The following is a 22,195-nucleotide window of genomic DNA, read 5'->3' as shown; positions in this document are numbered from 1 at the left end:
CAGTCATCCAGGAACAATATTCATAGCACTGGACAAAAGCAAATGTATAGAGTGTTCTCCCTCGGTGGCAGTAATCAGTCCTCTAGAAGGGTGACGAAGAGCCAGAAGAGAGATGCTGGAATTATAAAGCGGTCAGCAGCTTGATACAGATAGACGTGTCTTCATTTTTTTTTTGTTGCAAATTTGCAACTTTTAAAAGTAGGTTTGGATGTGCTTAGTGAAAACAACCAGCTGAGGGACAGTCGTGCTGCAGGGTCTTTTTCAATTTTCTGCATTTTATCTCTTTCATCGCAGTGCCTCCTCTGGGTGTAAAATGTGGTTTGACCTCTAATAGTTTTAAATATCAGAACATTTTAAAACACAAATGCTGCTACACTCCCTGCAGCTATACAGCTCAGTCCAATCCCTCTTGTTTATCAGCTTAGCTGTCTGCTCTTTTAGCTGCCTGCTGCATTTCCCACCTTGCCTGTTAGTTAATTGATTTGATTTCTGCTTGTGGTATGCAGCTGCAAACAGTGTTAAGGATGTTGGTCCTCTTTGGGACTGACAGAGCCAAAGCCTCACACTGATCTCAGAGTGATTTTTGCCAATTATTTCCGTAGATTTCTCTCACAATAGCTTCACAAGCACAACGGCCAAAATCCTGAGGAAACATTTTAAACAATCATTTTGCCAGGCTCCCACCAAGGTAGCAGAATAATAACTTGCAAAAAGACACCTTGTGGACATTCTTCTGAAAACAAAATTCAAGTTAATTATCAAAATATGCATACCATATACAACCTTGAGATTCATCTTGCAGGCAGCCACAAAACAAAGAAGCACGATAGAAGCTGTGAAAGCCACACACCGCAATGACCAACAAACTTCCAAAGTGCTAAAGAAGACAAATTGTGCAAATAGTTTAAAAAGTAAATAAATAATATATAGAAAATGAGCCACAATTCCCCGAAAGTGAGTCCAAGGCTAAGGAGTTAGTGCAGCGCTGAGCTGAGTGCAGCCAGGTCAGAAGCTGGATGTCCGCAGGGCAACGACAGCTTCCAAACCCAGCAACGTGGGACCCAAGATGCTTGCACCTCCCACCCGATGGCAGTAGTGAGAAGAGAGGGAGACGAGTCAAAGGCAGGCAGGCAGACGTTTGTTTTCTGCTTGATGCTTTGATCAGAAAGGAGTAATGGAGCTGGGCAGAGGTTCCGTTTCCACCCTCAGGCCTTGACACCATGTCCACACCCAGGCCATATTTGCATTCTCATGAATCAAGTTCGCCAAATCATACAGGAGATCTTAGAATTGCTAGTTCATTTAGATAGTTCAATTACAGGCTGCAGATAGCAGTGATCGTAGTTCAAAAAAGTATATCTCGTCATAGTTGTAGTCATACTTTATTGATCCCGGGGGAAATTGGTTAAGTATCTAGTAGCTGCCCACAAAACATTACCGTATGTTCCCTGTGACATCTTGGAACCATTTTGGGGAAAACCGATGCAACAGTTACATTTAAAAGTTGCCTCTGTTTTTAAAAAATAGAGATTACCCATTTAAGATAAAGATGAAGATTTTTTTCTCTCAGAGTGCTGTCACTCTCTGGAACTCTCTTCCTCAAAGGATAGCTGATACAGAATCTTGGAACATTCTTTTAGAAGTACTTCCCTTACTGAAAAGTAGCACTCCTGCTATTGCCTTGCTCTACAATATCCAAACAACAGGAATCCTGCAGATGCTGGAAATTCAAGCAACACACATCAAAGTTGCTGGTGAACGCAGCAGGCCAGGCAGCATCTCTAGGAAGAGGTACAGTCGACGTTTCAGGCCGAGACCCTTCTCGGCCTGAAACGTCGACTATACCTCTTCCTAGAGATGCTGCCTGGCCTGCTGCGTTCACCAGCAACTTTGATGTGTGTTTCTACAATATCCAGTGTATTTTTTCTATGGCCAATGCAGGGTTACATTATTATGTTCCATGTGGTGAATTTCCAGACTAGTGTGATAAAGTTAGTTCCCAACTGGTAATTAAAAGTACCTGGGATAAATTCAAGCAACAGAACTGCAATAGAACTTCAAATAGAATCATAGAGATATGATATGGCCTTTAGCATTATCAAGAAAATAGATAGAATCAGAGAGGACAGGAAAATTTTTAATTGGGGAAGGGCAAATTATGAGGCTATAAGGCTAGAACTTGCGGATGTGAATTGGGATGATGTTTTTGCAGGGAAATGTGCTATGGACATGTGGTTGATGTTCAGAGATCTCCTGCAGGATGTTAGGGATAAATTTGTCCCGGTGAGGAAGATAAAGAATGGTAGGGTAAAGGAACCATGGGTGACAAGTGAGGTGGAAAAACTAGTCAGGTGGAAGAAGGCAGCATATATGAGGTTTAGGAAGCAAGGATCAGATGGGTCTATTGAGGAATATAGGGAAGCAAGAAAGGAGCTTAAGAAGGGGCTGAGAAGAGCAAGAAGGGGGCATGAGAAGGCCTTGGTGAGTAGGGTAAAGGAAAACCCCAAGGCATTCTTCAATTATGTGAAGAAAAAAAGGATGACAGGAGTGAAGGTAGGACCGATTAGAGATAAAGGGGGGGAAAGATGTGCCTGGAGGTTGTGGAAGTGAGCGAGGTCCTCAATGAATACTTCTCTTTGGTATTCACCAATGAGAGGGAACTTGATGATGGTGAGGACAATATGAGTGAGGTTGATGTTCTGGAGCATGTTGATATTAAGGGAGAGGAGGTGTTGGAGTTGTTAAAATACATTAGGATGGATAAGTCTCCGGGGCCTGACGGAATATTCCCCAGGCTGCTCCACAAGGTGAGGGAAGAGATTGCTAAGCCTCTGGCTAGGATCTTTATGTCCTCGTTGTCCACGGGAATCGTACCAGAGGATTGGAGGGAGGCGGATGTTGTCCCCTTGTTCAAAAAAGGTAGTAGGGATAGTCCGGGTAATTATAGACCAGTGAGCCTTATGTTTGTGGTGGGAAAACTGTTGGAAAAGATTCTTAGAGATAGGATCTCTGGGCATTTAGAGAATCATGGTCTGATCAGGGACAGTCAGCATGGCTTTGTGAAGGGCAGATCATGTCTAACAAGCCTGATAGAGTTCTTTGAGGAGGTGACCAGGCATATAGATGAGGGTAGTGCAGTGGATGTGATCTATATGGATTTTAGTAAGGCATTTGACAAGGTTCCAAACGGTAGGCTTATTCAGAAAGTCAGAAGGCATGGGATCCAGGGAAGTTTGGCCAGGTGGATTCTGAATTGGCTTGCCTGCAGAAGGCAGAGGGTCGTGGTGGAGGGAGTACATTCAGATTGGAGGATTGTGACTAGTGGTGTCCCACAAGGATCTTTTCTGGGACCTCTACTTTTTGTGATTTTTATTAACTACCTGGATGTGGGGGTAGAAGGGTGGGTTGGCAAGTTTGCAGATGACACAAAGGTTGGTGGTGTTGTAGATAGTGTAGAGGATTGTCAAAGATTGCAGAGAGACATTGATAGGATGCAGAAGTGGGCTGAGAAGTGGCAGATGGAGTTCAACACAGAGAAGTGTGAGGTGGCACACTTTGGAAGGACAAACTCCAAGGCAGAGTACAAAGTAAATGGCAGGATACTTGGTAGTGTGGAGGAGCAGAGTGATCTGGGGGTATATGTCCACAGATCCCTGAAAGTTGCCTCACAGGTGGATAGGGTAGTTAAGAAAGCTTATGGGGTGTTAGCTTTCATAAGTCAAGGGATAGAGTTTAAGAGTCGCGAGGTAATGATGCAGCTCTATAAAACTCTGGTTAGGCCACACTTGGAGTACTGTGTCCAGTTCTGGTCACCTCACTATAGGAAGGATGTGGAAGCATTGGAAAGGGTACAGAGGAGATTTACCAGGATGCTGCCTGGTTTAGAGAGTATGCATTATGATCAGAGATTAAGGGAGCTAGGGCTTTACTCTTTGGAGAGAAGGAGGATGAGAGGAGACATGATAGATGTGTACAAGATAATAAGAGGAATAGATAGAGTGGATAGCCAGTGTCTCTTCCCCAGGGCACCACTGCTCAATACAAGATGACATGGCTTTAAGGTAAGATGTGGAAGTTCAAGGGGGATATTAGAGGAAGGTTTTTTACTCAGAGAGTGGTTGGTGCGTGGAATGCACTGCCTGAGTCAGTGGTGGAGGCAGATACACTAGTGAAGTTTAAGAGACTACTAGACAGGTATATGGAGGAATTTAAGGTGGGGGCTTATATGGAAGGCAGGGTTTGAGTGTCGGCACAACATTGTGGGCCGAAGAGCCTGTACTGTGCTGTACTGTTCTATGTTCTATATGTAGGACAGAAACAGGTTGTTTGGTCCACCTGGATCATACTAACCAAGATGCCCCCCTGAGCTAGTCCTATTTGCCTGTGTTTGGCCTATATTTCCTCTAAACCTTCCTGCTCTAAACCTGTGCCTGATGGTCCTAGTTCTGGGACAGAGCAAAAAACACTGGCAACTTTTTCATCAAGACAGTATGAGGCATGAGCTGCCAGGGGAAGTGGTTGAAGGAAGTACAAACGCTTCCTCCAGCAGCTCATTCCACATACAGCCTTGATGGAAAAAGCTGCCTTTCAGGTTCCTACTAAATATCTGCACTCTCACTTTAAACTGATGCCCCCCAGTTCTTGATTTCCCAACCCTGAGAAAAGGACTATGGGAGGATCTCTGCTCCTCATAGCTTCATAAGGTCACCACTATCTGGGCGTGGGATTTGCATGTTGCATGTATCAGCTAGTAAACTAGCACATTCCCCAACTGGTCTGTGGCAGTGTTTTCTTTTTCTCTACCCAGAACTAGGACCATCAGGCACAGGGCATATTTGGATCTCAAGGCAAACAAGATCAGATACTTCATAGAGAGTGATGATGATATGAGGAACAGTACAGCGACATTTGACTATTAAGACTAACAACAATCATGCAAATTAGAGCTAAAGAATACAATTCGAGTGTTCAAAATGATCAAACTTCTGCTTATACTCAGGTGTTTTTAAAGATATCAATTGGAGATGACATTGCATGCTTACTGCAGCTGATGTGAATATGGTTTAGCGGATGTAGTTTTTAATCTAATTCAATGTCCAAGAAACTTTTGTGTTTATTAATTAATCATTCTTTTTTTACTCTAAGTATTAATGACATTTGAAGCATGAATTGCCTTTTCTTCCCACAGTACAATATTATTCCTGGTTTTCTTGGAGGTTAAATGCATGGTCGGTTAATATCCTTTTCTAGTAAATCAATGTACATCATTAATGTATTTTCTTTAAACCCCACCAACCCTAAAAGCTCTGGAAATTAAAGGAAACCTAATGACTGAGGTTATGAGCCCCAGCACATTTTTGAGAGATTCAGTAAAACCATGGATTCTTGCAATGAGACAGAACAGAACACTTTTAATGTGTTTTGTTCCAAAAAAAAAAGCTATAAAAGGGGTCTTGAAAAGTTTACTTTGAAAAGCGTGCCAGTTATCTTAAGTGTTTATGGCCGTTATACTTCCTCCATCCTCACAACTATATAAAGTCTATGCCCTGAGGATCTAAGACCTCTTATTGTATTCTTATTTTGACATGGATGATCAGAATAAAATGCAAAACACGTTCTTCCCCCAGTTTAATGTAATGTATGACAGTAAGATTCCTCAGCACAAGTTCTGCATCTATTTCTTCAACCATCACCACCAACATACCCAATTGTCGTTATAACAATTTTTCTCCTAAACTCTCAAATTGGTTTTGATGGCTAATTCCATGCTGCTGGACTTCCAGCAGTGGGATTGAAAGGTAAAAGATGATGTTTGTCAGATTCTCACAGGCTATGGATTTTCTCTACTTAAATGAATGGATAGAAGGCCGCAGATATGTCCCCAGATTTTTCACCTGCCAGTCCCTGCTTGTACTACTACCGGCTGGGATCATGAGATACCAGTCCTTTATTAGAAGTGCAACAAGAAGTCATTCTTCATGAGTGAATCAACTATTTGGAACAAACAGAATATCTAAACACAAACAACCTAACTTTTCACTTTGCACTTTATGTATTATAGCTGTTGCACTATGCTCTGCAGTCCTTCCAAGTGACGCAACACTTCACCGGTGAATCTGTTGAAGTCATCTATTGTATCAGGTGCTCCTAATACGGCCTCCTCGGTGTAAATTGGGAGAATGCTTTGTGGAATACCTCCACTCCATCTGCCAAAAGCAGAATTTCCCAGTGGCCAACTATTTTAAATCCTATCCCCATTCCCATTCTGACATGTTCAACCATGGCCTCCACTTCTGCCATGACAAGGCCACCCTTAGAGTGCAAGAGCAACACCTGACTTTCTGTTTACATAACCTCCAACCTGATTTCATGAACATTGATTTCTCCTTCCAGTGTTTTTACCTCCCCCTTTCCTCCTCTTCTATTCCTCACTCTGGCTTCTTACCTCTTCTCCTCATCTACCTACCACCTCCCTCTGGTGCCCCTCTCTGATGGTCCACTCTGCTTTCCTATCAGATTCCTCCTTCTCCTGCCCATTACCTTTCCCAACCACCTAGCTTCATCCATCACCTTCTAGCTAATCCTCCTTCCCTTCCCCCAACATTTAATTCAGACATCATCTTCCTTCTTTTCCCGACCTGAAGAAAGATCTCAGACTGAAACCTCAACTATTTATTCATTTGCATAGGTGCTTCCTGACCTACTGAGTTCCTCTGACATTTTGTGTGTGTTATTATGTTCTACATTCTGTTTTTCTTTTTGCCACTTCAATATGTTTCTGTATGGAATGATTTGTACCAATTGCACGCAAAACAAAAGACTTTTCAATGTATCCCAGTACATTTGAACAATAATATACCAATAGCAAACTCAATACAGTTTGTCACGTGAAAACATTTGATGAGGAATACTGGAATCTGAAAGAAAATCAGGAACTCTCATTCATAATTATCTTTCTCTATTTTCAAATGCAGTAGATATGTATAGCTATATTGTCAGTAGTTATTCTGACTGACTTTCTTCATTCAATATACATTATTTTTCAGATATGGAATCCTTTATAATTTTATTTTAACTATTTTGACAAAAAATCTGATTTCAAGACAATGAAAGAAAGTTAGTACAGTATAAGAGCATTAGCTGCCTTTCTTGTTCATTTATTCTTCAGGATCAATGCACTACAGGTGAGTATATTGCCCATCTCTAGTTGTCCCTGAAAAGGTAGAAAGATGCCGCCTTTAACCACTGCTATCCTTTTTTTTATTGTTTTCTCATAAATTTAGCTGATCAAAAATTTTCATTATAATAAAATAATAATGGAAATGTTAGCAATGAATAGTATAGTAATAATGTTTGTTGTTCTTTTTTTTGTCCTTACAGACTGGTAGCAAAAGAAATGGCTCATTTTCATTCTGTCGAACCTGAAAATGGTTATTCTTCTGAAGCTGCCCTCTGGAAGAGTCTTTCCATGTACCTGACATTACTTAAGTCAAGTCATTCTGAGCCTGCAGCAGGTGTTAGGTAGGAGCAAAATTGATATTATTTAGTATCATTTTCCTTTCAATAATGTACTTAATGTACAATACATATCAAACTAACTGTTTTAGTTGTGTTAACTTTTTTAATGTTTCAGTTAAGCAGCAAATAAGATAATTGTATAATATGAAAAGCACTGCTTTTGTTACTTTTGTTATGTAAGTGTTAAATTTCAAACCAATTCCCATACAAATAGTCCAACATAGGATAAAAGATATTTTTTAATAAACCAAAGCCAAATATAATGAAATAGTAAACTATGGGGTTAAAACAAAACACAGTCAAATATGGCTAAATATCGATAAGACTAATAGATCCATTACTGAATAAAGTGCTATTGTTGGTCATGTTTACTCCTGGGAGGACGGAAGACTGAAAAGGTCGAGGATGAATATTTCCTAAGCCTATCTCAGATGATGGTGCAACAGTTAAAATACTCATTTTAATTAACATTTGAAATATTCCTGCCACTATCTGATTGAAATCAGGACTGTGCAGTAACTGTGTCTGCTGTATTTCTGTAGACAAAGGAGCTTGCATTGATTTATACAGTTTTCTTCTTGGTATTTGATCATGTGCTGACTTCTCACAGCAGGCTTCTGATCATCACATTATATATGTCCACAGTGATTCACCACCTGTAACATCTCACTGTAACATATCAGATATAATCTCTTTTATGTACGTGGAGAAAAACTGAAAGTCACATTCAGTGGGACCACCAAGTAGTTTGAGATAATAAGACAGGCCATTTCAGCCTGGAAATAATAAAAATGAAAAGGATGAAACAGTTACAGCAACTTATAGGTTAGATAAATGGAACTTAGTAAAAGAAAAAAAGGCAGAATGTGACATTCTAAAAACAGTTAGCAGTGTAAGAGTAAATGAACACAATGCAAATAGAACAGAAATAATTGAGATAAAGGAGGAAAGGAAATTAGAATACATACCATATCACTGAAATGCTCTTCATTATTCAACTTCAGTAATAAAAAATATTTGAATGTAAAGTAATCTTATAGACTTCTTGCAAATTCTCCAACATCCACTATATTCCTTCCAGGTTTCCTGCACCATTCACAGGGATGGGTGGAGGAACTTGAATACATATGCTGCCATTCATCTCTTATCCGGATGCTACTGCTGTGATATTCAATCTATGTGAATGGCGTGGACACTGATGCAAAGCTTCACAAATGGCTGTGCTGATACTTAAAACTGATCTGCCCAAGTAGGTCTCAGTTCATCAACTCTAACATAGGGCACAACTCACAGACAGATAAACCACTCACCAGTGGCTTTACCCTGACAACTCTCACCCCATTTTGTCATTCCAGTCCACTTGTCCTGATCACCACCTTGTCTCTTCTAATAGATTCTAGCTTAACCTCTTCTTCAATCCACAACAATTTTCCTTTCATGTGTCTCTATTCAAGCCACCTGATTTCTTCAGGTAATATGCATAACATCCTTCATCATAAACTCAAGCCTTTTCTATATTGCTGACACCAGGCTAACAGGTCAACAGTGCATATTTTCTCTTTCCTTTCTTAAATGATAGGGTCACATTTGCTGCTCTCCACTCCACTGGAACAATTCCAGAATCTATTGAACTTTTAAAGATGATAACCAGAGCATCCGCCATCTCTATAGCCACCTCCTTCAAAACTCTCTAATGCCAAAGTATTATGTTCCTGGAATTTATCAGCCTTTAAGATCATTGACTTCTGCAGTACTATTTTTGAAATATTTACTTATTTCTTCCTGTTCCTCATTGTAAGGAGACATCTGATTCTCTGGTATATCTGGCAGATTTTGTATATTATTTACATAGATGCAAGATAATTGTTTAATTTCTCTACCAGATTCAGATTCAGACTAATTTATTTATCATATGTACATGGAAAGATACAGAAAGATATGCAGTCTGAATTAACATCCAACACAACCTAAGGATGTGATGGGGGATGCCTGCAATTGTCACCTCATATGCCAACAGAGCATGACCACCATGTAGAGCAGAACACCTACAAGCGAAAACAACAACTGAACAACAGCAACAAAACAACAACAGCATAAGCAAGTATCTCTCCTTCCACATGCACACACACACACACATATCCCTAATGCCAGTACAGGCTGCCTCTGGGCATCCAGACTCCAGTGGATTCTCGTACATTGTGCCATCAATTTCCCCAGTGGAACTGCAGACCCACAGACCCAGGACATTGGCTTCAGGATTTCCAATCAACCTCTGGGCTTTGAACTTCAATATCAATCCAGGTGTCACTGATGACAGGATCTTGAACTCCAGGCCTCAAGCTCTGGACTCACCAAGACGCGTAACTAGGCAGCCACTGGCCTACATGCCTACTGCCAGCAAAGACCTCTGAGCCTAAGACCTGCTGACCTGGGGAGACATACAGTCCTTAGTAACATGTCCATGTTACATTTTGTAATTCTAAAGCATAAAAACTTACTGTAATAAAAAGACAGGAGCCCAGGAGATAACTCGTGTATGTTTTGCTTGAAGCAAGTTGTGTGAATATCACATGGTACCATCATGATGCATGCAATTCACGTATTTTACATATAAGCATAATGCATTATATAAACAACAAAGAAAGCTTAATCAAACTATATTTACAAGATTACTCAAATATTACAGAAATATTAAATACACAATACTCTTCTTTGCTTAGCTATCAACTCCAACTAAATATAGAATGCATCTCAACTTATACACATTATACTATATAATACGACTACTATATACAGACATCCACATCATAGTAAATTTCTAATTGTCCCATTCAGACCTAAGATTTAACCAGTGTGGAAAATTTCCTTTCCTGACCAGGGCGGTCACTCTGCTTGGCAGGTGAGCCTTGTGGCTGTGAAAACAATCTCATGTTCTGGGGCTCCTCAGTGGTGGCTGTAGGAGTTGACTCCAAGACGGTAGTAAGCAGTTCTGACAGCTCTGGACACCTTTCTTTTCCTTCATTTTTCTTCTAGTTTGTGCATCTTCATCTTAGGAAGGCTCATTTAGTTCACTGGAACATTTTCTTATTGAGCCTTCTATTGTTCCCTTTATGATACGATTTCTCCTCTTGGCTTCCTCATCCACAACATCATCTGACAAAGCCTATGTTTTTGTATCTCCATTGACTCCCTACTTTTTGGCCTTCCATTCCTCCATCTGGTCTTTGGTCTTTGCATCTACTTTTACGAGTAGCTTTTTATCTCCCTCTTAAAGTTCATGCAAGAAATTTAATGCATGCAGAGTAAATTCTGGTTCTTTATACTCAAAAAAACTAAATGTTTGCAACTGTCCTGAAGCTCTTTGAACATCCTTTCAGCTTAAAACCAAGCTACATTTCACAAGTAACTGCTGATAAACGTATCAGAAACTTTCTCAGACAGGTTGACTAAAAAAATTGTTATGCTTTTGTCACTTTCACAATTCCTCTGAGGAGCATGGTCCTTTCTTAGTCCAATATGCTTTGCAACCAGAAGCACAGAGGTTGGCACCAGTGCCTGTTTGCCCTCTGTTTGGCAAAGGTTTATGGTGTACAGCATGGAGACTGATGTGGCATCACCCAGTACCTTTCTCAACTCACTTTCAGTTGATTCTATTGCATATGATGTGGCATGCAAATAGTGAATGGATCTCCAATTAAGTTGTAGTGTCTCAGCCAATCACATTCAATATCACATTCATAAGTGGGCAGATGGAGTTTAACCCAGATAAGTGTGAGGTGGCTCATCTCGGTAGGTCAAATATGATGGCAGAGTATAGCATTAATGGAAAGACTCTTGGCAGTGTGGAGGATCAGAGGGATCTTGGGGTCTGAGTCCATAGGACACTCAAAGCTGCTACGCAGGTTGACTCTATGGTTAAGAAGGCATACGGTGCATTGGCCTTTATCAATCGTGGGATTGAGTTTAGGAGCTGAGAGGTAATGTTGCAGCTATATAGGACCCTGGTCAGACCCCACTTGGAGTACAGTGCTCAGTTCTGGTCGCCTCACTACAGGAAGGACGTGGAAACCATAGAAAGGGTGCAGAGGAGATTTACAAGGATGTCACCTGGATTGGGGAGCATGCCTTATGAGAATAGGTTGAATGAACTCGGCTTTTTCTCCTTGGAGCGACAGAGGATGAGAGGTGACCTGATGGAGGTGCACAAGATAATGAGAGGCATTGATTGTGTGGATAGTCAGAGGTTTTTTCCTAGGGCTGAAATGGCTAGCACGAGAGGGCATATTTTTAAGGTGCTTGGAAGCAGGTACAGAGGAGATGTCAGGGGTAAGTTTTTTTTTTTTTTTTTTTTTTTTTTTTTTTTAAAAACATAGAGAGTGGTGAGTGCATGGAATGGGCTGCCAGCCGCGGTGGTTGAGGAGGAAATGATAGGTCTTTTAAGAGACTCCTGAATGGATACATGGAGCTCTATAAATCTGTCTTCTTTTTAAACTCTTCCTGCCAGTCTAGCTTGCTGACATCCATGTGCTTGCACAGTCATGCCTCGATCAAACCACTGAAGCTGGTTTGGTTAGACCAGGTATACTTCGAAGCAAACTGTATGCTGTTAAACCAATGCACTTAGAAAATTTGGTACTCATTTCTAACTGGCTATTTCATTTGCTTCAAAATACTGTTCAATTAGCTCAGACTACATGAGGCAGTTACCCATTGAGCAATTAAACACATCTATCTTTCCGATGTAGTCAACCATTTCTGAATTTTTTTTGTGATCTCTATCAACCGATACCCGCAGTTTATGAACCTGTTAATTCTTCCAATCTCTGACCTTTTTAAAAAACTCAACATCTTGCTGTGCTTCAACATTTAGGCAGTCACTTCAGTTTTGTTTTAAAAATACCTCGTCACCACTGTTATGTTTTGGAATTCCAAAACATAAAAGCTAATTACAATAAAAATACAGGAGCCTAGGAGATAATTTACGTATGTTTGTTTTAACTTTAAGTGAGGTGTATGCCTGTCAAGTGGTAGCATTATGATGTATGTAATTCACATATTTTTGCATATAACTATAATGGATTATATAAACAAAGAATGCTTAATGAAACAGTATATTTACAAGATTACTCAAATATTACTAAAATATTACATACACAATAGTTCACACTGGTGGCCTTCAAACATGGGTCACAGAGTAGAGGCCTAGACTCCAGCACAACCTCCAACTTTTCCCATCCTTGTCCCTAAACCCGAACCCTGTCATAAGGGGGTGGCTGGGAACGGACCCAAGTGCAAGACACAGACACTGAAGTACTAGGGAAGGACTAGGATACCGGGTGAGGACTAGGACATGGACACAAAAACTGGGAACCCGGAACAGGACTGGACAAGAGAGCTAAGAGCCAGGGCTTGGACTCCGAGCTAGAGACTGGACAAGGACCCAGAACCTGGGTCTTGCCTCTGGTTCGGACCCCAGAACTAGGCAAGGATGTGAGTTGGCTGGCAGGTAGGACGAGGCTAGAGACCAGAGGCTTGAGGTTTGGGGTCTTGAAGCTTGGTTTGGGGCGAGGCTCGGCTGGAGACTTGGAGTCTTGAAGCTCCTCCTGGGCAAGGCGCAGTACTCCTGGGCAGGGTGCGGGTCACCTGGGCAGGGTACGGATCTCCACCCGATGGAGGCGAGGGACAGAACCAACCACAGTGTAATGGCAATCTGGCCTGACTTACCTGACGGAGGCAAGGGACAGGACCCACCGCAGGGTAACGGCAATCTGGCCTGACTTACCCAACGGAAGCAAGGGACAGGAAGGGAGCTAGGTTCAGGGTAGCTCCAAGTCAAGACTTCAGGCAAGACGAGGCAAGAGTTACCAGCAAGATAAGGCAAGGCTTCAGGCAATGCAAGGCGAGACAAGAACTTCAGGCGAGGCGAGAACTTCAGGCGAGGCGAGAGTTACCGGCAAGACATGGCAAGGTTTCAGGCAAGGAAACAGAAGGCAGAGGAGGGGATACAAGGAGCAAGGACAAGGGCAATCCAGAAGCTACGCCCTGCTCTCTGGAGGTATTTATGCAGCCAGCCCCAACGAGAATCAGCTGCCTCAATTATTGCTCAACAGGAACAGAAACAGGGTAGACAAGAAAACCTGGAGCAAGGGTCGATGGACCGGACCGTGAACCGGAAAGCGGACTTCACGGACTGGACCATGACAAACCCAATCTCTAGCTCCCTGCTCTGTCTCCAAAATCATTACCACAAACCTAAGAAACAATCAAGTCTGAGCGGTGGCCTTGATGGAGACTACAGTCTGGCGTCAATTCTATTGTTCCCCATTATAAATTTTATTGCCCCAGTCTGAAACAGGCCTATACTTACCCTCAGTTCTCCAACCTCTGTCAGTAAGGGGCTCATACTTAATCTAGATAGTCTTTTCCTTTCTACATACCCATAAATGCTCTTACTGTCTCTATTATTGTTTCTTGCTAGTCTATTTCCAACTTCTTAATCCACTGTTGAATTCCAAAATGATCCCTATCTTCAGACCTACTGGTATTTTGGCAACTTTAGTAGTCTCTTTCTTGAACTTAATATTATCTTTAATTTGTCTTGTCAGCCTTGGATGATTCATTTTTCCTTTTGGATTCTGAGGCCTCAAAGGAATTCTTTTTTACGACTAGCATTATTTCTTAAAATGTTAACCATGAACTGTATGTCATCATATTTTAAATATAGTGTCCCATTCAACAGCAGCTAACTCAACCGTCATGTCTTATAGATGCCTTTGTTTAGATTAAGGCCCTAGTTTCACATTGAACACCAACATTTTGAAGCTCAATAATATATTCTATCATGTCATGGTCAGTTGTTCCTAAAGTCACATTGACAACAAGATTATTTTCTTTTTCTCATTGCATTAAAGAAGATACATAACCTTTCTTAAAGGTCTACCTTAAAATCTCTGCCAGTTATTATACCATTAGTCAAAAGTGAAGAGCACTTTTGGCAAACCTAAATTTATCTCCACCTCGAATTTAGTTAACAAGCCTTTTAAATGGAAGTCGATGAAGAGCAATAATAGTAAGAATCCTACATAATTTTAATGTCCTGTTGGCATGGGATGGTAAGTTGAATTGTATAGTTTCTATTCTCACACCAGGTATGAAAGGGTTACCATATGAGCTCTTGGGCTGCATTCCCTGAAGTTCAGGAGAATAAAGGAGGATCTCATTGAAACATTCAGAATGTTAAAAAGTCTGAACAAATTATATATGGCAAAGTTATTTCCCATGGTAGGGGATTCTAGGATAAGACGGCACAACTTCAGGTCTGAAGGACGTCCTTTTAGCACTGAGATGTGGAGAAATTACTTTAGTCAGAGGGTGGTAAATCTGTGGAATTTGTTGCCATGAGTGGCTGTAGAGGCTGTCGTTCAGTGTACTTAAGGCAGAGATAGATAGATTCTTCATTAGCCAGGGCATCAAACGGTATGGGGTGAAAGCAGGGGAGTGGGGATGACTGGAAGAATTGGTTCAGCCCATGGCTGAATGGCAGAGCAGACTTGATGAGCTGAATGGCCAACTTCTGCTATATCTTATGTCTAGGGTCTAATATCAATAAGATTGGTGTGGTCTGAGCAATTAGGACTGCTTTATCTGAGGGGTTCAGTGTTGGCCAATGCTCTTTACTGTTGATCTACTCAAAAACTCAGGATGTGACAGAAAGGGGTAATTTTCTAAATTTATTCTAAAGACCGCTAGACTCACCCTTCGAGAGTACGTTAGACACTTCTAAGCAGAAGCTCTAACACCTTCAGTTAGTCCTGACAAAGGGTCTCGGCCTGAAACGTCGACTGCACCTCTTCCTACAGATGCTGCCTGGCCTGCTGCGTTCACCAGCAACTTTGATGTGTGTAGCTCTAACACCTAGATGTCCATTTTTTAAAATTCCGAACAGCCAAGCTTCTGCTATGACAGTGTGAATATGTCAAATCACTCTTTAAAATACCAGTCACATTTCAGGTAGATATCTAGCTGGAATATTTTACCTTCTTTCTCAATTAACTTTACAGATTATGAGATAGTGAATTTTCAGTAATCACATGCTTAATGAACACTTCCTTAAAATGTAATTTACATTTTAAATTGGCACTGTGAGTATTTTGAGCTTTGTATTAATGGGTACAGCTTGCAATTTAACTTTATTCCTTGCTGGAAGAGCCACCTTTTGTGATAATTACTATGGGTTTACTGTACCCTGTTGTATCAAAGAATGTGGATAACTACACGCTGCAGCCCTCCTTTCTTGATCATGTAAACTCATGGGGTATTGTTTCACACTTATCAGCCGCAGGATTACCAACCACGAGTTGGTGTACAATGCGTTTCTAATCTGACCCTGCAGCCAAAACACCAACAGTCTGTGTACAGCTGGAGGTGGAGGTCCTTGTTTATTTGGATCAGGTTGACCCTAACGTCGATGTTAAAAGCAGTGCGCTGTTTGCAGCCACCACTCTCAGAAAACATGCCTCAGAGTTCTTCCAGACCTTCTGTACTGAAATATGCCACATATTCAGATTTATTTATTACATAACACTTTGAAATGTGTCATTTGCATTAACAACCAACCCACCCAGGGATGTACCAGGTGCAGCCCACAAATGTCACCACATATTCCAGTGCCAACATAGCACGTCCACTATGCTCAGCAGAACAGCACAGAACGCAGCAAAATAGAACATAACCTGCAACAAAACGACAGTAAAACAAGCCCCATTCCTGCCTCCAAACCCTCGCATGATGCCGTGGTACTCACCGCTGCATGGCAACAATTAAATCACTTGACCAGGAAAGTAGGGAGCCTTTGATTTTTGGCCAAGTCATTTTGCCATTCACATTTTTTAACTGCAGTGCAAGACTCCTAAAATGTAAGTATTCATAGAGGTCACTTCCACAAACTTCCCTGGCAACTTTTACCAAAAGAATCTCACCAAACCAGGCTTCCTTCAGCACATAATGTTCCTCAAAACCTTATGCAAGTTTCTCTGCCTTCCTGCGAGGAGTCTGGCAACACCTCAGAACTTTAGAGCACATACTTATTTCTTGCTAATACTCTCCAGTATTTTTAAGAGTGCTGGTTGTACCATGGCCTCTTGAGCTGAGAAAAGGTGCCGCTAATGTAACACATTCAATCACCAATGCCCACTGTTCCTGAAACAGAGTAGCATTACATAAAGCAGACCACCAAAAAAGATTTGGAACAGGTATGAGTGAATTTCACTTTTTTTTTGAACTTCTTTTAAACAGCTGTAGGGAGATTATTTATTTATTGAGATACAGTACAGAATATGCCCTTCCGGGACTTCGAGATTCCTAGTGTTGTATTAATAAATCAGATAGTTGATTTCTTGGTTGACACTTTTACGATGCAGATAATATTATAAATGCAGAAACAAAAAAGTGAATATTTTGAATGAGTCTCAGAGAATTCCTGAATGAACGCATGTCCAAATCTCAGAAAAGAGGCTATAATCTTTGCCAACTCAGCAGCAGGCCAAGAACAGTAAGCATATTGATTTTTCCAGGATAGTCCATAGAGGGGAAGGGTGAGAGCTTAGAAACAGAGATGGAGAAGATGTTCAGAACAAAGAAGGAAAAGCAGGACACATGGTCAGCGAAACATAATCACCATGAGTGCCAAAGAAGTGGATGGATGGCAGTGGTGTAGGGACATAAAGGATTTGCTTCCTGGGGAAAGACAGGAAGTCTTTGAAGATCTAAGTAGAAAGTGCCACTGGAAGATTGGTTAGAAGTGAAGTAGGAAAGAAAAGAGTAGGAAGAATCAACAAAAGATGCATTGGAAATAATCCTTGCATAGATGAAAGCAGCCAACAAGGCAGCAGGAGGAATGGGGTGTAATGAAAGTGAGGCAAGTAAAAGAAGTAAAGGGAATAGTGCCTGAAGTACTTCAGTGTGAATGGGAAGGCAAGAGTTGGGTATGAGGGAAAATGAAAATATGTGCACAGCTGGGGTAGAGGAGGCAGAGATAGGAGTGTAGAGCCATCTATTGACTGAAGACTTGCAGTTTCTAACATGAGCTCAGGTTCAAGACAAGTATTTATCCAACACAAATTTTATCATAAAACCCTGATGCACAAATTAGAGTAACGGACTCATAGAGCATGGAAATGGATTCTTCAATCCCTTGTAGACATTAAGTACTCTGTTACACTGCATTAATACCATTTTATCCTCCACCCATTCCCACCAACTCCCCCTCACCTTTCCATCACAATTACACTCAACTACATACGAGGAGAAATCTACAGCAGCCGATTAACCGACCATTTCACATGTCTTTATGGATATGGGAAGACGGAAACTGGATCATCCAGAGGAGACCATACAGTCCACAGAAGAAATATGAAAATTCCACTCAACCATTACTGGAGATCAGGATTGGACCTGGATGGCTAGAATAGCTAAATGATTGGCATGACATCATACTATAAATCTCCATCATATGCGAAGTATTCTTATAATTTGTAACTACAAAATTAGTATAACAAAGTTTTACAAATCTGGATATTTGTACTTCTATGAAATCTACGTTCAACTGACTTGTCCAAATATAAAAACATTATTCAGAACAATAAGAGTAATAACCATTATCTCCTGTCAAATCAATGGTACCTATCCACTTTCATATTATATTGGCTGATATCAGTGTTAGTCACAGGTATTGCAGAAGTGTAATCATATCAACTGATCATTATACCCCCCCCACCCCATGTTCTGTTATACATCACTGGGAACTGAGGTGATGTATGCTATGTTCTCCAGTGTCAATAGAGACTGCATCTTTAATGAGAATTTCACAGAGCTTTACAGTTGCTTTCTAGTGGGTACAGTTAGAAGCACCTTCACATGGCAGATGCTTCAAAAGAGGGTGAGCAGAAAATCATAAGACTGCTATACACCAATGACTGTCAGCTGGATTTTATTTCAATTTACCTCCTCCCCACCTTCAGCAGACTGAATAACTGGATTTTGTTTGCAAATTTTTTGATAACTTGGCTATCCATTCAGATTGTGAACATGCAATCATTTAAAATATTACATTTTCAAGTGGGAAAATACAAGCATCTCTTGAGTCCCTTTATAAAAAGATAAAACCATTTTGAAACATTAGTAACAGTAGATGAATGAATGGAAAATATTGCTGTTCAATGATAAGCCCAAGATCAGGAGATCTAATAGTTTTGCAGACGTAATATGAGGGGTTACAGTAGATTAGTTTTCTATATCACTAACTGTATTCTAATGATACGGGAAGAATCTTCACAGTATGTTCAGAAACTATCATGGAGGTTAAATCCTTCTTTTCTCCTTGATTTTTCAATAGAACCTGACCATGTTATACAAAGGTGGAGAAACTAGAACCATGAGATCATTGCAGCATGAAAGGAGTTTGTTCAGCCTATCGAGCCTGCAACAGCCCTGTGCAGGAGCTCTCTGGTCAACCCCTTTCACCAGCTCTTCCACCTCAGTTCAGCATTTGTTTCTCTCTCAAATATCTGCTCAATTCCCCTTTGCGAAATTCACTGGAACTGCAGGTCCCTCGGTCACGTAGACACAAGAAAATTGCATTTGCCATGTAACTAGTGTATTAACTAAAAAGAGAAAGTCTGGAAATTCTCAGTAGGTTGGCTGGCATCCATGAAGAAAGAAGTAGAGTTACTGGGCCCAGGTTTTGCTGACAACAGCCCTCCACTTGCATTTGCCCTCTATATTCTCCAGCCTCCCAAAAATTAAATTAGTAGAATTCAGAAGGCTGATGTTACTGGTCCAAGCATGTCTATGTTTGCCCTTGGGGCCCTCTTTGTTGGCAAGACTTCAACAGACATCACAGGGTGGTGGGGGCTAACCAAACAATCTCCTCTGTAAGCTTTTCTTTGCTCTCACCCCAAAGTTGTCAAAGGGTTTTCACTTCTGAACATCTTTGACACTCAAAAGCATTTATAGACCATTAAAAATGATTCTGATTCAGACTCAGATTTATTTATCACATGTACATCCAAATATACAGTGAAATATGTCATTTGTGTTAACAAACACACTAAGGATGTGCTGGGGACAGCCCGCCTGTGTTAGCATAGACCCCAGGACAGCATAGCATGCCCACAATGTATAGCAGAACACAAGCAACAAAAAAAAACAAGACAACAACAGCAAAACAAACCCTTTTCCCATCCATCCCCTCACACAAACAAGCCTCCAAATTCAGGACAGGTCACCTCTGGGCCTCCCAGGTCTTCAGATTTTAAGACATTTGAACACATACTACAGACTGTCCTAGTTGCTGGGGTTCACTTTGAAATACTGTAAATGCAGAGCAAAGACATGGAAGTACACACTCCCTGATGGCCCTCTGTTGGTCAGGGTGAACCACGGGTGACGCAAGCCAGGGCAGTACGATATGGAGGGCATGCAGCACGATCCCCCTCTCCATGAAGTTGATGGATTCAAAGGAGTGGCAGAGACTAGTGGAGTTTGGCATCAGTGGCATTGCAGGAGTGGCCAGTCACCATTGAACTCAACATAGGACAGCCTTAGAGTCTCCAGCTCCGTATTTTCCCTCAGGGTTTATTTCTAAAGCCTTCCTTGTGAATGGGTATAGCTGCATGGCAGCGGAGGTTTCAAATCAGAGTTTGCTTCTCCTACATGAGCTGCCCACCACAGCTCAGAGTGACTGGGTTTAAGGTGCCAGTAAACTGCCTTTTCCCCTTCTCTTGTTGGTAGAAACGTTTCCGTTGGACTTACTGCCAGTAACCTGCCTTTTCTCCTCCTGTCAGTAGAAACGGTTCCACTGGACTTACTGTGGTAGTTAAGCCACACATGAAATCCAGGAGCTAGACTTGGTTGCCAGAGGTTACTTGCACGCATTGGGAGCATTTGGTATGTAGTACAAACTTAGCCCCACTACCCCCCCTCCCCACCACCCACTAGGGCTATGACAGCTTACACCCGGCACAAAATTATAGATGATTAAAAATAAGTCATCATTTTAAAAATAAAGATAAGAAATCTACTAAATATTAAAATATTGAACAAAGCACTCATGATAAAAAGGTTTATAGCTTTTCTTCCTTTCTAACATGCAGTCTGACCGTTCCTATTACAAATCATGGGCTCACAGATATTGCGCCAGGATATTTGGGGACCTGAGCATAGGACATTAGCTTAAATGCCGGGGAGTCTCAGGAATATTTTGCTCTGCCATTGCACTCCATAGAGATTTCAGCAGCAGAGTGCATCCAAGTGTAGGGCACTGCCAATAACCTAAGGCTCCCCAGGGGGAGGCATTTCTCCATTTGGACTTGGACAGAGTTGGAACTGCAGTGGAGGATCTGCATGAGAAGGGTTGTAGTAATATACATTGATATACTTAGTGTATCATCCATATATGGACTTGCAAGATACGTGAAGGAGCTTGTGGACGAGAGAGGAGGAGAGACCCATATCACTTCCAGGAACTTCGGTAAAGCCAGGAGTTTATCGTTACCAATCAATATGTCAGCAGGACCTGATACAACTCTGGAGCAGTACCTGTGGAACATACTTCTGCTGCTACTGAAGCTCAGCAAGGGGCTGGCTAAAGTCAGTGTAAGTTAATGGAAGCTGAGTCCAATTCCGTCAGAGCTCTGCTGAAGACATTTGCTAACCAAGAATAAATAGCTACCATCCTTCAGCAGAGAACTATCAATGAACTATCAATGATGAGACCAAGTCTCATCTTCTTGCACCCAAACCATAACCCTTCATCCATCTCTCTTGCATGTAACTACCATAACTTTTCTTAACTGTCACAATTGAACTCTCACCTACCACTTCCACGAGCAACTTATTCTCCACTCTCTGATTGAAGAAATTCCCCCTCAGGTTCCTCTTATGTATTTCATCTTCCATCCTAACACTATGATTTCTAGATCTAGTCTCACCCAACCTGAGGGTAAAACGCCTGCATTCGTTCACTCTATCTACACCCCTCATAATTTTATATATCTCTATAAGATCTCCACTCATTCTCCTGCACTCCAGTGAATAAAGTGTTAACCTATTCAAAATTTCCCTATAAACTCAGGTCCTCAAGCCTTGGCAATATGAATTGCCTTTCACCTTATTCCAATCTGTCTGTGTCTACTTGTCCATATTATGCAGCTGAGCTGCCTATAAAATCAAATCACATCCTGTTAATTCATCTTCCTGAAATAGCGGGAAGGATTCTTTGCTGGCAATATGGTTTCAGCAAGCACAAGCAACCATACTCCAAAGTACAAAGACATCACATTGTGATGCCAAGAACATTACCCAGAATATTATGTAAGCAATTGGTAGTTCACTTTCTCTTTATACAGCTCCGTATTGTACCCACTTAGTAAAGCACCAGAGAAAAATATGCCTTTTAACAACATTGTTAAGTGCATTTTAAGATGATGTCCTGATGAAGAGCCTCGGCCCGAAATTTTGACTGTTTATTCCTCTCCATTGATGCTGTCTGACCTGCTGAGTTACTTGAGCATTTTGTGTGTGTTGCTTGAGATGATGTAATCTGTAGCGCTGAGGCAACAAAGCATGACCCATGCTATTGTTAAAATGATAAGCAGCGACTTAAGCCTTTATCACAAGG

General features: G+C 41.2%; 1 protein-coding gene across 1 annotated transcript in view; it reads left to right on the top strand.

The window, feature by feature from the left end:
* Window positions 1–22,195, top strand: part of LOC140205533 (ethanolamine kinase 1-like) — a 524,152-nt gene that overhangs the window by 153,925 nt on the left and 348,032 nt on the right. The window contains exon 3 of the mRNA XM_072273152.1: window positions 7,381–7,521. Coding sequence (XP_072129253.1) covers window positions 7,381–7,521 — 141 coding nt within the window. The remainder of the gene's footprint in view (window positions 1–7,380; window positions 7,522–22,195) is intronic.

The sequence above is a fragment of the Mobula birostris genome, chromosome 11, assembly GCF_030028105.1.
Source record: "Mobula birostris isolate sMobBir1 chromosome 11, sMobBir1.hap1, whole genome shotgun sequence".
Classification (NCBI taxonomy): domain Eukaryota; kingdom Metazoa; phylum Chordata; class Chondrichthyes; order Myliobatiformes; family Myliobatidae; genus Mobula; species Mobula birostris.
Note: the sequence above shows the minus strand (reverse complement) of the source record. Positions and strands in the feature narration are given on the sequence as shown.